Source organism: Apis laboriosa, unplaced genomic scaffold, assembly GCF_014066325.1.
Source record: "Apis laboriosa isolate Shangri-la unplaced genomic scaffold, ASM1406632v1 scaffold34_cov151, whole genome shotgun sequence".
NCBI classification, from domain to species: domain Eukaryota; kingdom Metazoa; phylum Arthropoda; class Insecta; order Hymenoptera; family Apidae; genus Apis; species Apis laboriosa.
This window is the reverse complement of record NW_025222928.1, coordinates 4,440,554-4,460,494: the sequence shown is the minus strand read 5'-3', so window position 1 is coordinate 4,460,494 and position 19,941 is coordinate 4,440,554. Positions and strand designations below refer to the sequence as shown.

Genomic DNA, 19,941 nt, shown 5'->3' with positions numbered 1-19,941 from the left:
GAGCGGAACAGAGTCGCGATTATCCCAACAGTTGGCGACCGAACCTCTCCCCCTCTCCACTTGGTAATCGTGATAAATGATTTACCGTGTTAACCAACTTTTGCTCTACTCTATCGAAGGTTAAATCGGATTATTAAAAAGTCGAACGATCGTATTTTTTGTAATTATATTTACACAGCGGCTGTCCTCTTAAATCTACTCGATTTCGTCGCGGTTACGTTCAGCTAAAAACTCGAATCGATTAAACTCGTGTTTTTATCCTTAGCGAACCAAGCTTGTTTTTCCAAGCAATTATTATTATTCTTAATTCTCTCTTAATTCTCTGATTTCGACACTGCGATTACGCTCTATCGAAAATGGATCGTTTATTAAAATTCGAATCGATCGTATCTCTATTAAGTTGTGCTATGCGATCGTCTTCAGGGATCTATGATTCGATTTTCGATCCCTGTTTTAACTCGACGATGAAAAATACGCTTCGTTTTAAATACGGAACGGATCTCGCATTGCGGGGCCACGCATCGTCCGCGTCGTTTCCAAACGACGGTTAATTAGCCGACAAAAATTAGCCGAGCTAATTTCACCCCTTTATCGCGCACTTCCAGTTTTTAACTTTAGAGAGAGATGCAGATTATTTTTTTTTTTTTCTCCCTTTCTTTCCTTCTGCTACTTTAAATTGCGCAAACATCCGACAATGGAGAATGCTCTTTCGTAGAGGTTGCCGATTCGTAGAGTTTCCCCGTTTTCCACGTTTAATAAAATCTCTAAATAGAGGCGAACGATATTGTTATTTTCATTCCACCGAAGCGAAACGAGGACGAATGAGGATTTTTCCGACGGTTGATCGGATATGATCTCTTACCTCCCGTAGTTAATTTATATTACGAACGTATAAAGAATCTTTTTGTCGAACGACGGGATATATATATATATATAGAATACGAACGAGAGAATTAATAGCTGTTACCTAGAATCGCAGTATCGATTATTCGATTTCGTTAATGATTCGTAACGTGGATGAAATACGTTAGTTTCGACGGGAATGGTTCCCATTAATCACCTCGTTAGATCGATGACAGTACGCGAATACAGTTAACGAGATATTTCATATTTGCGTGCGATTAATAAATAAAGAGAAGAAAGAAATAGGGGAAAAAAAGAAAAAAAGAAAAGATAAGTTTTCGATAATCATCGTTCCAAGGATCGTGTTTATTACGTGATTTTTTTAAACCAGTTGTCATAATAAAGATAAACATTTTTAAGATCGACGTTGATTTCACTTGATTGCATTTATGCACGATAATCTGAAAAAAAAGAAAAATTGTTTGGAACAAACGCGTTAACGTGCCGCGACCAGGTCGATCACGTATCATCCTCCTTGTCGTAACAATATCACGCGGTCCAATCGGACCCATATGCATTATCATAATCGATATTTCGTTAGCATAATGAAACGATACTCTCTCTCTCTCTCTTCGTTACGAAATGGAACGTCCACACGACACATCTATACGTACGTAATGCGACCATCGAAACAGGAACAGTCGCGCGATTAAAATTCTCTCCGCTTCGAGACCCGATGTCGTTTGTTTGTTTGAGGTAGTTAATCGCACACAAAATTCACCTATACACGCGTTACCTTTTATCCGGCTATTTATTTTATTATTTGTTTGTGGCTTGTTAAAAAAAAATCGTTTCCATCTCCCTCTCTTTTTCATTCATTTCATCTTACACGATGTATTTGTAAATTCCAATCGTAAGTAGTTCTTACATCTGTATATATATATATATATATTTCCATATCCATAGTACAAATTCTTTTCCAATCGAGAAGGTTGTGTACAGGTTCTCAGGTGTTATTTTCAAATAAATTTTCGAAACTCGATCACTATTAACTGTAAACTGCGAACAGATTAAATTCATGCAAATTCGTCTGCAAACGATGAACAGTGTTCTCTCTAGAGAGGCTGTATACATCTACCGTAACTTGGTTTCCAGCTAATTGTTCGTTCCAGTTCTAGTATGGATTCGAGTATTTTTGCCGTTTTGCAAACATCTCTAATCTCGCTGCAACGTAAGACTGGATCGAAGCACACTCTTGGCATCGCAGGCACAGTTTTTTAATGTAAACAACGTGCTACGAATTGGCTAGCGAGTACACGTTACACTCAGGATATATGCTATACATGCTTTGTACATTATATATATATATATATAAAACACACACGAAAGAAACATACGAAACAAGCAAACGCGGGCTTTAAAATTTTTATCTCGCTCGATTCGAAAATTGGACGAATGATTTAAAAAAAAAAGAGAGAAAGAAAAAAAGCGGATGGAAGGTCAAACTGCGAAAGAAATGGAAAATTAGGAAAATAGTTGTCCGATGCGAGCCGAGAACTCTGGCGGCCGGCCAAGCAACCCCCAACTATTTCGCCTACACCTCGCCTGTTAAAATTCCTGGCTCCAGTGTGTCCTGGGCCACCCCCTCCCTCCAGTCCACCCCGATCTGCCATCCACACAAACGCACCACGGCCGACCTCCTCCTCGTTTCCAACCTTCCGCCTTCTCTCCCTGATCCCTGCTCTCCCCTCGCTTTCTCTACGATTTATGTTATTTTTCTGGCCAAAGTTTATCGCCCCTCTCCTCGTATCTTTCTGTTCCGCACGCCACCCTTCTTCCGCCCGACATTGAGAAAATTATGTGTATAAAGAAATGCACGCGTTTGAGATATTATTGGGCGAAAGAGAGGAATTTTTGATATTATAACTCGGAGATCTTCCTATTTTTTTTTTTTTTATCCTCCTCTTTCCTGCTTCTTGGAAGGAGGACGCGTTCTTCAAGGTTGATTCGGTTGAGTCGATCAACCTTGAGACTTTTTCCCTAAATCATGGGTAAATCTCGTCAATTTATCTCGATCGCTTATCCCAGGTTACTTAAGACCAGGGTATATCGATCTGTATAACACGATACGTTCACGCTACATTTAGCACGTCGATCAAGAATCGGCCATTATTCATCCGCGACGAGCTCGTGACGAGCCAGTACCGGTACCAGTTTGATTGAAATTCACCGCTGGATGCAGCTAGAACCTCCTTCCGATATTGAATTCGTGGCTCGAACACATTATCGAACACGTGCTCCCCAGCCTCGTGACACTCGGATGATTTTCGGCCACCGGGGTAATAAGATAAACTCGGAACGAGCTTCACGGCTGATTCATTTACACCTTGCATCCCGTTTAATCGCGTCCCTTTTATTCATACCTCGTCGAAAATCGTTCCAAATCCTCGTATCTCTGCGCCTCTGCTCTTTCCAAGTCGAATCGTGGATAACCACGGCCACGTGTAAACGATCCGTGAAATAGATTGGATGGCACGATTCGCACGATTATCAGCGTAAAATGGACGTTGGAAACGTTTGCCCGAGTAGAGGCTACGTACTCAATTATCCTTCCATTTTGAACTCGTCTTTTCTCGTCGTCGAGTATGAGAATTCGAAAAGGATAGCGTCCAAATTTTCCCGTATCTAAATTAATATAATGCACGAAAAGAATCTTGGAACACGACGAGGTAGTCTTCCCTGTTGAAAAGAGCTCGTGAATTACGGTGTCGTTAAGACGAAACACCGATGAAACTGAGCCAAACTCGTGTCGACGAGAGCGCGAAAAAGAAGGGAATAATACTCTCTTTCTCTCTCCCTCTTCCTCCCCGATGTGCCAGTCGGCCATTCTTTTCAACCAACAGGCGAGTTAAAGTGTCGTCACGACGGTGAACCCTTTTGTCGAGCTTAAGTATTAAAATCCTCTCGGCCTTAAGCTCTTATCACAATCGCAAGGAGGTTGGCGGGACAAAAGGGGTGGACGCGTCGAGATGGGAGCCGTGTACATCCATCGGGACTCCTGTCCTCTCCGCAACTTCCAACGAATCAACGCCCCATTTTCAACCTCGATACAAGTCCTTTTATTAAGAAGAGGAAAGAAAAAAAGGAAATTTTATTCTCCGCGGTCAATAGCTCTCCCTTAATTTATCGCTCCCATAATTAATCCCTCCTCCGCGCTCGTTTTCTTGGACGTCGTTTCCTCTTTGAAACGTCGTGTATATTCGATGCTATATATATATATAAAATGGATGGTCTCATATACGGTTTTTCGACTTTTCCCGTTTTCGAGAAGGAGGAAGGATTTTTGGGTATTAAGAAAGACCAATCGAAGATCTTGTTTGGGGCAAAGTTAAACCACTCGAAGGGAAACCCTCGACTCGAAGGGGGCATTGAAAGACGAGGTTCGAAGAGGTCTGGAGATCTCTTCGCGCATCGAGATCGTTTCCCGGAATTTCCTCGCCACTTATATATGCTTACAATACTTGCGTATCCCTGTGTGGTTCACAGAGAGAGAGAGAGAAAGAGAGAGAGAGAGAGAGGTTCTCGAAGATCTTCACAGGCCGACAATTTAATCGATGATGAAATTACGGCCTCCAAGTAGCCTGCTCGGAACAATGCGGAAGTTGGAAAGTATCGCGAAACTCGAACGAGAAACTTAATCACAACGTCTCTCCCTGATCGAGCTTGGAGGACTGTTTAATCTAAAAAGCGGCCTCGCTCTCTTCCGGCCCAATAAGTTTCCCCGATGCAATTTCGTCTCCCTTCTTCCTTGTAATTAGCATCCAAAATTCGACGGATAATCCGATTCCGGTCAGAAAATTTTCTCGTCGAGTTGCCCGCCGCCATCTTCCTCCTCGAATCTTTCTCGATACTTTCTCGTTCGAATTTCAAATCGATCGAATATTTCGGAAACGATATTGGATATTTTTAAGAGAAAATATTTTCAAGAGGGAGCAAAAAGAACGAGAAGTTGATCTTTCAACTGCAATTCAATCGAGCAGAGAATCAAATGATTTAATTTAAAATTGTCCAGTGTATATTTGGATTTGTTTATAGTTATTTCGCGGAAGAAAGAATGAAAATCGTGTTAATAAATTGTTTAATAATAAATTGTGGTTTCGAGATAAAGTTGGAGGAAAGTTTACCGAACACGAATCATCGACGTGATGACCGTTGGAAAACAGTTGAAAGAGCGGGATTGTAATAATTAATGCCCGACACGTTCACCTCTTTGAGAACGAGGCTCGATACACCCACGCTCATCGTCGCTCTTGGCTGTGATAAAGTTGCAAACTTTTCTTGCCAATGTCTTTGCACCTTTTACGATCTCCTTCGATATCGATCCTCTCTCAACTTAAGATTAACCAAACGACGAGAATTATGATTAATCTCTCCCTTTTATGGATGGAATACGATCCTGGGATCGATATTTTTTTTTTTTTTTTTTTTGAATCCTTTGGAAACTATGTTAAGCAAACGACGAGAATTATTATCATCTCTTTACCTTTTATGGACGTGGAATCGATATTTTTTGCATTTATACTTTTTTATTCTTTGAAATTGTTCCTTCGAACTCTGTGAAAAGATGGCGAAGAAGATGATCAGTTTTATGAAACAACCGTGACAAAATGCTAGATACGAATTAATTCTAAATCTGACGGATAAATATTGAAATACGTATCATCAAGAAGGAAACTTCTTTCCAAAAATAACAATATTTAAATCGTTAAATCAATCCGTATTAATTAAACATCCATCGACTCACGATTTTCACATTTCCTATCATGGAAACGTAATGTTAGATCCCCAACCCATCCATCTTTGATCGATCCGGAAATACTCGTCGTCGTATACGCCAGCTTAAACTAAATCGTGGTTAAGCCTGATATTAAACGGGTCGATTGAATAAGGAATAATGAGAAGCGAAATGGTGAAAAATCGAGCTCGAGCCACTTAGCAGGTTTTTAGGAAAATTTCTACGAAAAGCCAAGGATTTATGCGCGCGTGTCGAAACTCGCGCCACACATTTGCTTGAATTAACCGAGGCCCCTCCGTTTAATCGTGCTATCTATTAATAGCCGAGAAGTATTCATCCCCCGAGTCTTGATAACGGATGCAAACGCGGGGGTTTCGGCCGTTAATTTCCCTCCAAAATCGATGAACGCCGCCGAGATTGAACAGATTTAGAAATTTCGTTGTGCACGCTCGCGGAAAACTCGAGATGGAAATCTCGTGGAATATTGAAAATTGCTGCGTGGGTTATACAGAGAGATAAAAAAAGTATATAAAAAAAAAAAAAAAAAGAAGAAAAAAGATCGTGCGAACAAAAAACGAAACGGTGCGAAAGCGTGTCAAAAAAGCGTGTTGGAAACGAGAATTTTTCTTTTCGAAGAAAACTCGAACTTTGATGGTGCGCGTGCACTTGAGGAGGTAGAATGTGGATGATAAGATCGTGTGATTAAGTGCTGCTTCATAGAAAGAACTTTACGATCGATTTTTTGAAAAAGAAAGAAAAAAAAAAATCGAGCAGCATTCTCGGTCAAAAATTCTCACTCTTGCTATCATTTCTCGACTGATTCGTTGTGATTCTCGATACTTTGTATATATATCGGATAGCAATTCGGATAGCAGCCGATGAGTAATGTTGTTGGCCTCGACCTCGAGAGTCTCGGTTAGCTCTCGGAGTCCTCGATAAGAGATTTAATCGTGTTGAACGATCGTGCGGGAATGCATTGAACATCGAGGTGTGATGAAAAGCGTATCGGTGAAACGAACGATTTGAAAAAGTTTGTCTCGAATTTTTGGGATAGGGAGGAATCATTTTTCTACAGACGTACGAGGATAGTCGAAAGTTGAGAGATACGTTACATTTATAGGCTAATAGTAAAGTAGATCTACTTGTGTGTATGTGTGAAGAGATGTTGGGGAGAGGGGAAGGGAGAGGGGAGGGGTACACTCACCGGATTCTCCGCGAAGAAAGCGTCTTCTTGACGTTTCGTAGGCAGATCCAAGAAGACGGACGATCTAGACCGGTCGTAAAGATCCACGTCGACGAAGAAGTCGAAGAGGGGGGCGCCGTTCACCCTCAACAACCTCGAAACTAGGGGCGTTATGTCGACCGGTGCAATGCTCTTCGGCGGTAGATAGCCCCCGAGTTCGCGTAAAAGCTCGTAAACTGAAAACAAGGTGATCGTGAACAAGGTGTTTCTTTCTTTCCCCTTTAACGAGGTTTCGCCAAGGAATAGAACGATAGAGCGTGTCGTGCTAACGGAATTCAAAGTCGCGAGAAGAGGTGCGGGGAGGGGAGGGGAAGGAGAAGAATAACGGTGATCGAAAAATAATCGAAAATTCTCAGGGGCGGAGGAGAGGTTTTTTTTTCATTTAAAAATCGATACGTCTGTTCGACGAGAAACACAAAGGATCCCGGTGGAAGGTGGAGCAAAGTTCAGATCTCGATACATTCATCTCCCTGTTTAACGAGCGACTTTTCATCATCGACCATTTCGCGTCCATTCCCCGTTCTTTATCAACACGGCCTATCGTGGATGCAACGATAAACCGATGAATAAAAGCACGTCGGTTCACCGTACGCGCAACATGGGATCAACAACGACCTTATCTGGGTTTACGATCGTCCTCTCGTTCGGGGAGAATCGACAACGACCTTCGATACGTTGCTATCGAGAACCTGTCACGCGTTTCGCTATGTTTGACGATCCACGTCATCGACCTTGATCGATATTGATTGATATTTCCGATTACGTCACGAGTCGTGGGACGAAGTAAGAGAAAACTGGGTAATTAAGAGGTTCGGTCGATCGACGAGTTCGGTCGAAAAAGTTGAGAGTTCGATTGAAAAAGTTGGATTGTACGCATTGGCGACGAACGAAAAAGAATTTAGCAGTGGCTCGTTGCTGTCTCAAACGATACCGCGAGTATAATACTGTCCGTAATACTGTCGTAAATATCATTGGCTTATCTGCCTATGAGATCACAGCTAATTCGCGATACAATTTATTATTTATCAGAAACGTTTCTCTTGTTTTTTTTTAATGTTCGATAAAGTTTTAACCGGTTTTCGCGATCATATTCATAATCAAATCTCTTTTCTTCTTTATCAATTCATGATTCGCGATTAAGTAATATAATTTTGCTCAACTTATGTTATTCTTCTCGCCAATAATTATCAGCGAATGGAAAAAAAGATTGAAAAGAAAATTTTGTCTCGGAACTCGACCCCACCCCTTTCCCCTTTTATTTTTGTTGTGAATGCCGATGTCATCCCAGGAAAATTACACGTTCGAATATACACGGTCTCACGGTGGAGAATTTCCATTAGAAACTCACCCCTTTAAGAGGAAGGTCTGAAGCGAAGCACTAAGGGGCAAACCTTAGAGCTCGATAAAGATGGCATCTTGGCACGGTGGATATATCCACGCTCTCGAAATCCTGGCAAGTTCGCCGTTAAGTAAAGGTTCGCGTGATTTCAATCGCGGCGAACAATCGCGCGCGCCTCTCCCCCTCCCCCCTCTTGCACGTACGAAATCGACATCAACCACCGCGTCCTCCACCTCCCTTCTCTCGATCCTTGTTCTGTCTGTACGTTCGCATGACGCAAGCGACATACACGGATTGCTTGCTTTCGATCGACGCCCGAAATTCCTCCCTTTATTTCGCCCTCCGTCTGCCCTTCATCTCGCGTTTAAAATTTTCTCGAGGAGTATTCGTAATAAAATATCTTTTCTTCAGATATACAAAAATATCTTGCACTGCTTTAGTTCGAATTCATTGTTTATTATTAATCGTTTAATTATTCGAAAAAAGATTATAATATATTACAATGAAAATGCAGGAGTTTGTTGTGAGAGAGAGAGAGAGAGAGGTTATATGTCGAGTTTTTAAGTTTTTAATTAAGATCGATATTGTTGTGGTTATCGCGTCTGATATTCGCTTGTTGCCAATTAATTTATTCGCGGCTTATCACAATGTGGAAATCAGATTTTAACGAAAATTGAAACGAAGAAATTTTGTAAGTTTAATAATGCTATTCAAAATCGAAGTTATTCCGATTAAAAATTATGAAAATTTAAAAAAAATGTTAAAGTAACATGATATAATAATAACAAAAAAGAAACATTCGTTTCACTGTGAAATCTTTCGTAACGTAATTATAACTCTATAAGGAATAAAGGAGTTAATAATAATTATCTTATCAATTAGTCTCTCTTCGATTCTCGAAGATGAAAATCTCGAAGAATACTCTCGATCGTTCTCTTTCAATAATTAAAAATATTCATACGTTACAATAATATAATAATAATAACGAAACATTCGTTTCAAATTAAAATAAAATTATCTTCGATGATGTCAATCTCAACGAATAAAAATATTAATAATTATTCACTTATTCTCTTTTCAATCCAAGATAAAAATCTCGAGAATATTCCATATCATTCTCTTTCGATAATTTAAAAACTTCATCATACACACACGTTACAATAATATGATATAACAATAACACAACTACAACTCTCAAGATACATAAAGATGTTAATAATTATCCAGCCAGCCACTTTTCAATATAATATAATATAATATAACAAAAAAACAAAATCTTCGACAACTCTCGAGGAATAAAGAAATTAACAATTATCCAGTTACTCTCTTTTCAATTCTCCAAGATAAAAAATCTGAGAGAATATTCGATAAAAACTTCATTATACGCACACGTTACAATAATATAATATAACTATAACGCAATCTTCATACGTATACGATACATAACTCTCAAACAGCAACAACCAATGAACATTTGACAATTGCAATCCTTCAACAGAGATTAGATCCCTTTTTCGATGAGGAATAATAAAAGTCTTTCAATAAATGAAAACTTCATTATCATCCCCGATGGACGCCGTGAAACGCGTCATCCGCCCCGAGAAGGGAATAAAAAACCCCGCACGGTTGGAAAACTAATTTAGAGATCCGCAATTTCTCCCGGTCCCTCGATGTGTGCATATATATATACACAGAACACTCTTTCCAACTCTTTCCACGAGATCCCGCTAACGAGATAATTTTCCCCGCGTTTCTCGACCGAGGCCGGGTCGGCAGTTGATTTCACTCGCGTTCGTAATTAGAGGCGTCCTAACGAAACGCGTATACGAGCCGGCGTGGATCGAAAACGCGTTTAGAGGGGCGAGCCAGGACGGAGGGAACAATCCGGAAGTTCCATTTCCGCAACCCACAATCTTCCCCGATTTCCTAGGCATGGAAATTCAATCGGGATACGGCCAGCTACTGGCTTTGAAATTAACCGTCCCCGACCGGCTTAATTCATCCCTCTCCATTCTCTCCTCGAGAATCGACCATTTCCCCAACCCCTTATCACGTGTATATCGTCGTCACGATGAAACGCATAAGCTGTGGGCGAAAGCTGTTCGTTTTTCGAGAGAGCTCTTTAAAGATTGCTCGTTCGAAGATTTCGCGTGGGTCGAGAGAGAGAGAGAGGGAGAAAGGGAGGGAAAATTCGAATGCTTGTGTTGTTTAAGAATCACGGTATATCGAAGAGAATTTCAATTAGTCGAATCGATACGCTGTATATATTTCATGCTCAAGGCCACTATTATTGAACGCTTCTACTTGTACGTGTATATATAACATTATCGAATCGTCTTCGAATCGATGCTTACTTCGTTGCATCAGAAAGAGAGAGAGGGAAAGAAAAAATCGAAATCCGTCTTCCGTGTCTTTCGGCCGGAGAAAGCATCAAACGCGATCGGTTCAAAGACAGGGAAACGCGTGAAATCAATTGCGCTGAATAAAGAAAGAAAAAGAAGAAAGAAAGAAAAAAGAAAGAAAGAAAAGAAGAAGGAGGGGGAAAAGAGTCTGCCGCGCTCCTTAACCCTTCCATTCAGTTCTGGGTAGCGACGAGGAGACGTGAACTTCCGGCTTTCAGGGGAAAGTGCACTCTTCCGCGTCGAGAACGACTTTGACGAACACTCTCGACTCCGTGAAACACCCACCACCTGCCCGTTGTCTCTCCTCCCCTCGAGTTTCCATCGATGGATGAAATTATCCTATCCTTTTCCTCCCTTCCCTCTTCAATCCCGAAAAATCCAACGAAACTCCAACGTTTTCCAATGAGCCGAAGAAAGTTACGGAAGTGTCGACCGATCGAGATTGTCCTTGACACGGTTTCCGAGTCGAGCATTAACATTGGGAGGGAGGGGGTTAAAAAAAAGCTTCTCGTCATCAACTGCGATATCTATATATAGAACTACTTTGGTACTACCTTGCTTTTTTCCCCCCCTCCTCCACGGTGGCACAGTCGTTGCCGTGGTTATTCCGCGTCGAGTATTCCTCGAGAAATTCTACACTTCTCTCACCGCCCTCTTCTAGCAAAACTCACGAACCAATTCTTTATCACTGTTCCCCGACAAATTTATTTTAGGTATCGATCACGAACGATAACTGTTCCTCTTATATAATATATCCGATAAATTTATTCCCGATAAATAAATAAATAAATTCAGGAGGAGGGGGAAGAAAGTTTAGTTTCGAGGTTTCCAAGTTTTTTGGATCGAGCATGGAATTTCCATCGTTCCGTGTTCCAGTAGGAATAGTTTCCCGACGTGGACGTAGGAGTAAATCATCCGACCGGACGACGTAGCTAGCTCGAGGCCAAATCGTCCAACCTTGACACCCTTGGCGACTTTCGCCTCGTTTTCGTCGTTTTCTTATTTGCCAACGGCTTATAATCCCAACGCTCGCCTACTCCACGATTAATCTTCCCCTGTTAATTGGGTAATGGATCGTCGCGCGAAACACGTCGGCATGGTACAGGTGCCAGCCACCAGTAATAATCGATTCCTCGCGTTCCATCGTGCCGCGTATATATTCCACGGCGGAGGGAGGGGAAAACCGGCTCGATTGTCTCGGAGCGAGACGCGTAGCTATCTCGAAACAGTGGCCAGGCGAGTAGAATAGAGCGGTTACAGCTCTCTGGATCGAAGTGGATCGAGACAGCCTTGTGTGATAAAGTAGATTATGATATACGGTTCGTGCCAGACGAGGCAAGGATACGTTGATAAGTGGAATGAACGATTATAAAGACAGGTAGATTAAGCGTAGTTACGATCAGACGAGTAGATCGTTCTTGATCGATGTGGAAGTGAAGGAAACACAGGTCAAAATATCGATCATAAATCGGGTAAATGGGATAATTTATCTATCTCGCGATAGAGACAAGTAGAGAATGAAATATCCACGTTGTCGGGAGGCTAGTAGAACGAATTGGTTATACGGGCAGACGAGGAGAATGAGCTAATAATAATGGTCGAACAAGTGGAGTAAAATTGTCCTGGCTCGACAAGTAGAACGGGATAATCATTGTGGCGGCAGTTTGTTCGTTTTTAAAGATTAGATACGTGATGTTAGAATATCGTAAAGAGATATATGCGATATTTATGCATTATGTTTTCCTCTCTCCGTTTCTCCCCCTCCGTTGATTAAAATAGAAATCGACTTCTTCGAGACAATACCACCCGCTGTACTACTTTGAAAGTTTGCAGGCTTCGCTATGGTAACTATACCATGGTACAGTTATACAAAGGCGATACCACGAATTATAGTCGAGTCCTTTGTGATGGCATATATATATATATATATACACGTATAGTAGAATACTAGAATAATAGGATTTAGCGTGAATAGAAGCGTGAGCAATCTTGACCGTGAAAAGCCTAACCAATTCCATCTCTTATCCTTGATTGTTACAATTAATCCAAAATGGAATCAATATCGAGCCATTCCAACGAGAACAAATATCCTTTCTCTCCCTCTCTCTCGTTCAGATTTCAAGTGAAAGATACCGGAACATCAAGCCTCCTCCCTTCGGAAGGTACTTGAAAATGAAATTTGCAGAGGGAGGGAAGTTATCGTGTTACCAACCAGCCATTGTAACGCCCGAAGCAAAAGAGCAATTCTATAGCAAATTGCAGAAGGGTGGCGAAAGTCGTTCGCGATAGCGCCGCACGGGCTACAATAACGAAAATAGTAGAAGCATCGTCCCCTGAAACGAGAAAATGAGAAAACGTGGAAAAGCCTTGCCTTCGCGGCCGATCTTCAACGAGGATAATCGTGGATAATCGAAGTTGGACGCGAAGAGGGACACGAATATCTCGACCTTTCACGATCGACATTCGACTCGACTCGACTCGACTCGAAAGCAGAGTCGAAGAGTCAGCGGGGGGGAAAGTGGGTCACGGATCGTGACCCGCGCTCGTCAAGACGCACGCGAACCGACGTTTCCCCTATTCTGCGGCGTGCGTGTACGCTTTCTCACCGCCTCGTCGTGTCGTATCGCCTTTATCGTACGCACGCGATCAGATCCGCTGCGCAAAAAAAAACCCACCTCCGTCTTTTCCTTCACTGCCCCCTCAAGGACCTGATCACGCCGTCCGATGAATACGGTCCCCCGCATAATTACGCACAATCGAGGGATAGTTGTTAATCTACGATTAAGCGCGAAAAAAGAAGATAAAACGTTTTCAGGAAATCAGGAAAGGTTTTCCCTTGCGCGAATCTTAAAATGATCGAGGATTTCTCTCCGATAGTGAAACAGAGTGTTAACAACAACGAGATTTTCGAGGGAGGAAGAAGGCTATAGTTTATTGCTTTATTATTCCGTTCCGTTTTATTATTCCTTCGAGGTTGGTTGGATACGACGATCGCCGACGATGGGGGACGTTCTCAAAAGTTTCAAGGTTTCCTAGAATTATCAAGAGCGATACCGGCCAAGTTTTTAAACCGCTTAAATGATTTATTTCAAGAAGAAGCAGTTTCTGCAAAAAACGAGCGTGTAATCGCTGTTGGAAAATAATTTGTGCCGCGATCGAAGACTAAACAAAATGTTCGAGCAAAGTTTTTCCGACTCGTTTCCTACTCGTCGCGTGATCGATGGTCCGCCTAACTATTTTTATCTGTCGTTCCGGAATAAGAAAGGCGGTCGTCCAAGGTTGTTCGCGAAGACGCTGTCACGCGGTGACTCGAGCATCTGCAAGAGGTATGCGGAACGACTCGATTCCGAGAGATTGGCAAACGAGCCGCGACCGCACACGCGACCACCCGTAATATCCACTAATTGTTCCCCGATTAATTACCCGCCCACCCGCACACGGCCGGGTACAACCGAGCTAATCCGCCGCTGACATTATTATCCGGCTGATTGTCGGCTACGTTATCGAGCCTCGCGTCGACGTCATTCCGATCAGCAACCATTTACACCGGCCAGTATCGTCGATTCGAATCTCGATCACGGTTCGTGTCTCGTTTCTCGGGAGGGGGAAGGGTGAATTGCTCGATGACGTTCAATTTACTTTACTTCGAGCTTTATATCGATCGATCGATTTTTGTTCACGTTGTTTCGACTCGTGTCTGCACGAGTGAAACCATCGGCCGTTTAAATTTAATTGCGCTCGTTCGAATTTCGCGTGAAGGTGAATTTTTTTATTCGCGGTTGGAGGAAGCAATCGTTGATTCGTATCACTGAATTTGACTCGAGTCGCGTTTGAATAGGAATTCTTGTTCAAATCTTGATTGCACTCGAGTTGTTTGAATTTCTTGAAGGTGAAGGTGAATTGTTCGCGGTTGGAGGAAGCAATCGTTGATTCGTATCACTGAATTTGAGTCGTGTTTGAACAGCAATTCTCGTTCAAATCTTGATTGCACTCGAGTTGTTCGAATTTCACGTGAAGGTGAATTGAAGGAAGTCAAAGGAAGCAATCGTTGATTCGTATCACTGAATTTGACTCGAGTCGCGTTTGAATAGGAATTCTCGTTCAAATCTTGATTGCACTCGAGTTGTTCGAATTTCGCGTGAAGGTGAATTGAAGAAAGTCAAAGGAAGCAATCGTTGATTCGTATCACTGAATTTGACTCGCGTTTGAATAGCAATCGTCATTCTCGTTCAAATCTTGATTGTTATTCAAATTTTGAAGATAGTTGAAAAGTAAGTAATCATCGGCATGGTTGAATTTACTTGACTCGAACTTTGTGCTTGGATACTGGTCGTGTAATTCACATGAACGATTGAAGGAAGGAATCGTCGATTCGTATCACTGACATGATCGAAACTTTAATGCTAATTGAAGAAGCGAAAAGTTTCCCCATCATGATCAATGGACTTTCTCACGGTTTTGTAAATATAAATTATTCACGAGCAATATTCATAACGTAATAGCATCGTTGGACGCATTTTAACTTATCGAAAGGATGTTATTGTAATATAGCTGTATAAAAGAGCGAGCCATTCGGCTTCGCTCTTTTAAATACCAAACTTTGTGCATATCTCTCCTCAACTGGACACTACTGGAAACTCGATCTTTGGCCTTCTTATTTACACATAAAATGTACGTAATATTAATAACTATCAGAAAAATCCCGACGTCTTTCTATTCTGCAAACCTAAATAATAACGTAACAGTCCACCGCTATTACACATCTGGCGATATTTTAATCCATTCCGACCTCTCCTATCGATAAATATATCTCTCGACGAGATCCCTTCCTCTCCTGCATTCGTATTAATTCACGACTCACGATCTGCTCATATTTCTTCGACCGGGTCGAGATCGATCCGCCCATAAATAAACGCACGAACGAATAAAAATTCTTTTTCAAAGAGGAAAGAAGAAGAACAGAAAAGAGGAAAAAAGAATTCGAAACGTCTCTCGCCATAAATCACGAAACTGGTCGAATCGCAGCCAGGATCGCCACTACTACTACGGGGGAAGAGATCTGATCTGATGAAGGAAGAAGAGTCTGAAAATGGCCGCGGGCTAGGAAACAGACAGAAAGAGAAAAAAATTGTTTCATGCATTGGAGCGCGATGTTACCCCTTCTCCCTCTCCCCCTCCTCCCTGAATGCAAATCGCGGCGAGATAAAAAAGGCAACGGGCTGACCGCCAGCAAACTGTCCATCCCAAACGTGGCATACGCTTCGAGAGTGCTCGCTCCGCGAACATAATCCGCGAATCAACCCCCGAAAAACTACCCTCTCTGACTTCTATGAGAAGGGAAAAAAGCGACGTGTGTGTGTGTATGTGCGCGCGTTTCACCATCGAGACGAGCTAATCGATCGACATCCGCGTTTTTTCCAACCTCGTTCTTCTCCTCCTCCTCCTCCTCCTCCTCCTCCTCCTCCTCTTCCTTCCCTTCTGTTCCTTTCTCGTTTCTTTTTCTCCTTCTCGCGAATTTCAATTATGGTTGAAAGAATTTTTTTGCCACCCGCCGTTGCCGTTGAGGTCTCGCTTGAGGTCTCGCTTTAAAAAACGAGCCGCAAGCGAGCGCCGCGAAAAACCACCACACGGGTATGAAATTCTGCTACCGTTCAATTAAATCCGCGTTGACACGCGGTCAGAGACGAAAACGCCAACAAAGTTTGACGCTCCACTCCCTTTCTCCACTCCCCCGTTTTTCACGAATTTTATAACTCTCCATCCATCTAGTCGAGCGGGATTTTCTTTTTTTTTATTTTTTTTTATAGATACAGTTGATGAAAATTTTAATTCAATTAACCGAGAAACGTGGATATGTGGGATCGTTATCCAACGGTATGGATAACACGGAACGCCAAAATTTCGCGCAAAGAATTTTTAAAAGAGAAAACCGACAGATCCAGCTTAACAGTCAATTAACGTCGAATGATGCACCGAGGGAGCGAGGTAGGGGGTTGCGTTTCCCCCCGCAATAAAGCGTGCCACCAGCGTGCTTTTTGTTTTCCTGACGACCTGCTCGAACAAACTTCCAAGGCCCGTGTTCGTATCGCGATCGCAACGCGGCCTTGAGCCGCATTTCCATTCGATGTGCACCACTACAAATTCTTTTTTTAATCGTCGAGGAGAGGGGAAGGAACGGAACGTGCGAGCAAACGCAAAGAGCGGAATTAAAAGCGAGAAAAGAGGCAAAGAGTAGTAGGAGCAGTTTGGTTTCTTATTCGAGGGGAGAGGCTCAAGGTTAAAATCTGAAAAGCACATCCTATATTCGTAAATAGCTTTACACGTGGCCAATTGCAATCCGGTTTCGTCCATAGCGTTTCTGATCTCCACCCACGTTAGTTTCGCTTTGCACGGCTGAATCGGTCTAAAGTCTCAAATCTCCAATCCATCAATCCCCCTTTCGCCCTCTGCATTGTCCATGAGCTTCTGCCTCTCGCTGCTTTCCCATTCCCCTTACCTTCTCGATCGTATTTTCGTAAATGGCGTTAAACATTATCGATCCCTGAGACCGTTGAATTATTCCAGAAATCGTGGAATAATATTCGGAATTTCGAAAATCGTGAAACGTTTTCAATTTAAGATTTACGAAAGCCCTGTCATTTCTTCCCTTTTCAAGTAAACGTATTCGAAACGTGAATCGAAAATCACGGGATATAGAGAGCAAAGGGATGAAGTTGACTTTTTCGTCGAACTCGTGATGCATATGCAAGCGTAAAGATTGCCAAGGCGAGCCAAGGACAATCCCGCTATAAATTTCTCCTTTAAAGTTTCTTCGAATCGCGGCTACTTCGAATCCATTTCTAGCGGAAATGGACGGAGAGAGAGAGAGGAGAAATGGTCGGTGCTTCTGAGACGAACGTGGTCAACGAAGAGTATCGATGATCGATCGTGTAGCTGGTATCGATCCAACTTTAAGAAGCTAACGTGGAATTGAACGATAGGCCTGCAAAGGATTTCTCAGGGAGGGGGAAAGCCACGTGGTCGTTGCATTAGGAAGGGGTAAGAGGATTCTCTCCTCCCCTCCTCTTTTGTTCCTCGCTCTCTCTCTTTCTCTCTCTCTTCGATACCTGACGCGATTATTCCATCATTTGTCATCAATCCCTTTCCTCTTCGAGGTTAATAAGCATCGAAAGAAGGAATACTCGTTCGAACTTCGTAAATTTTCGTGGAATCGTTACAAGCTCGTAAGCTCGATGCAAACGAGTCGAATGAATTTGAGCGGAATGCGACAGCGGTTTAATCACGGTTTAATCAAACGTTTCGAAACGACCGACTCGATTCGATTCGATTCGATTCGATTCGATTCGATTCGATCGATCCGGATACCCGTCGCTGTATTTTCAAGCGGACGATCAAGTGCAATGCGACAAGTTTCTCGTTGGCCACGAGACCAACAGGTTCTCGTCATCGACGAGTATCTTCGACGGACCATGTTTTTTTTTTTTTTCCACCGAAAAATTCGTTTCGAAGAATCGAACGGTTACCCGATACTCGATGCTAAATATAAACTTGCAAACGAGCAAAGATAAATCCTATATATTGTATTCGAGGTCGAAACAACGAAACGATACACGCGGATACATTTCACCGTGATATTTCGACGAAACCTGGCTCCCGCTTCGATTCATCTCTGATTAATGCCACCGTCCGACGATTTGGCGCCGATACTGATTGATTAATCGCACTGTCGGCCGTATATCGCCTCCACCACCGACTACCCGACATTGCCTCGCTTCTATTCTTAGACCGCCTACATTGACTTTCTGGGTTAAAGCGTGCTGGGTCCTATGACGTGAGAGTTACGGCCAACCAACCAACCGTTCTTCTTTCGAATCACGGATTTTCCCCCCCTCTCTTTTTCTCTTTCTCTCTCTCTCTCTCTTTCTCTCTCTCCTACTCGATCCCCCGAAAATTTTCAAACCAATGTTCGTTCGTTGGCGGAAATTCGGCCACGAGATAAGTTTTCGGTTCGCGAGACGACCTGCTCGCAATTAACCTTCCCTTTCGGATGAAATTAATTCGCTGGAGGGAAGGGAGAGGGTGGTTCCCGAATTTGGTGGAAAAATATTTCAGCGTAAATAATAGTGAATCTGCTGTAGAGAAGGGAGGAGAGGGACCGCCCACTCGAACACGTTGGCGGCCAATATCTTTGAAAGTTTTACTCGACTCGACTCGACTCGACGCGTATCGTTAGCGCAAATATCTTTCGACACGAGGCGCACGTTTGTCGGGATAGCCGTTTCGTGGGTTTTGTTTTGTTGTGGAGATTAGGATGGACGTGATTCTATCGGAACAATTCGAGTTTCTCCGATTTCTTTTTATCCGTCGAGGGGATTTTTCCGAGAAGAATTTTTAAAAGGGGACGAGTTTATATAAACGATATAATTATATATACGTATGGAACGATTCTTTTCGTATGAATGTATCGTTCTCTATAAATTTTCCATCCCTGTCGTTTTTACGAATTTTACGGGAAACGTAGCACACTGTAAAAAAGAATTGCATCAAAATCCACCGGTCCATTGTATCGAGCCGCTCGGATTTTTCTGATTTCACAATTGTCATAGATTTTAACGAAACAATTCCGACAAACCGAGCGGCATCGAATAATCTCGCACAGGTTGCTCTCTTTCACTTCTCGCTCGTTTTTCCCCTGCAATTCTCCCTCTCTCTCTCTCCCTTTTTCCTTCGACGGCTTTTCATCGCTCAAGCCGACCGCAATCCCATCCTGTAATTCGTTTCTTTCACCATCTACTACACACCGCCACCAACAACACCGTCTTCCGTCACCGCTCGTTTCTCTCTTTCCACTCTTTTTCTTTCCCTCTCTCCACCTCGAATACTACGTTTTTTTTTTCTTTTCTTTTTTTTTCAACCAAGCTAACGTCTTCTGCCCGCCGTTCAGAGTACAATGCGAGCGAGAAAGAGAGAAGAGGGGGAGACGCGAGAAAGCATTAGCGACCGCGCATCGAAAAATGCCCTCTTCCCTTTCACGCCGATCCCTCCCTCCCTTCCTCTCTCTTTTCTTCCGTGAACCGTTTCAACAAATTCTTCGTTATTATTTGCGCGATGGAGTCGCGTATCCCGCTCCATCCATTGTCGTTTACTCGTCAACGAGAAAAGGGAGGGGAGAGACGTCTTCTCGATCTTTATTGTGAAATCTGCATCGACGAATGCGTTTTTTCTTTTTTTTTTTCTTCTTTTTACGTATTCTTCTTTTTGCGTATCATCGAGAAGTCAGGATTATTTCTTACGATAATGTCATGTTATTGAAATTAAG

At 42.6% G+C, this 19,941-nt stretch overlaps 1 protein-coding gene across 3 annotated transcripts in view; it reads right to left on the bottom strand.

Moving 5' to 3' along the window:
• The window catches only part of LOC122714831 (neprilysin-1-like), a 73,558-nt gene that overhangs the window by 27,298 nt on the left and 26,319 nt on the right, over positions 1–19,941 (bottom strand). For all 3 annotated transcript variants that reach the window (XM_043936524.1, XM_043936525.1, XM_043936526.1), the window contains one exon: positions 6,843–7,057. In XM_043936524.1, coding sequence (XP_043792459.1) covers positions 6,843–7,057 — 215 coding nt within the window. The remainder of the gene's footprint in view (positions 1–6,842; positions 7,058–19,941) is intronic.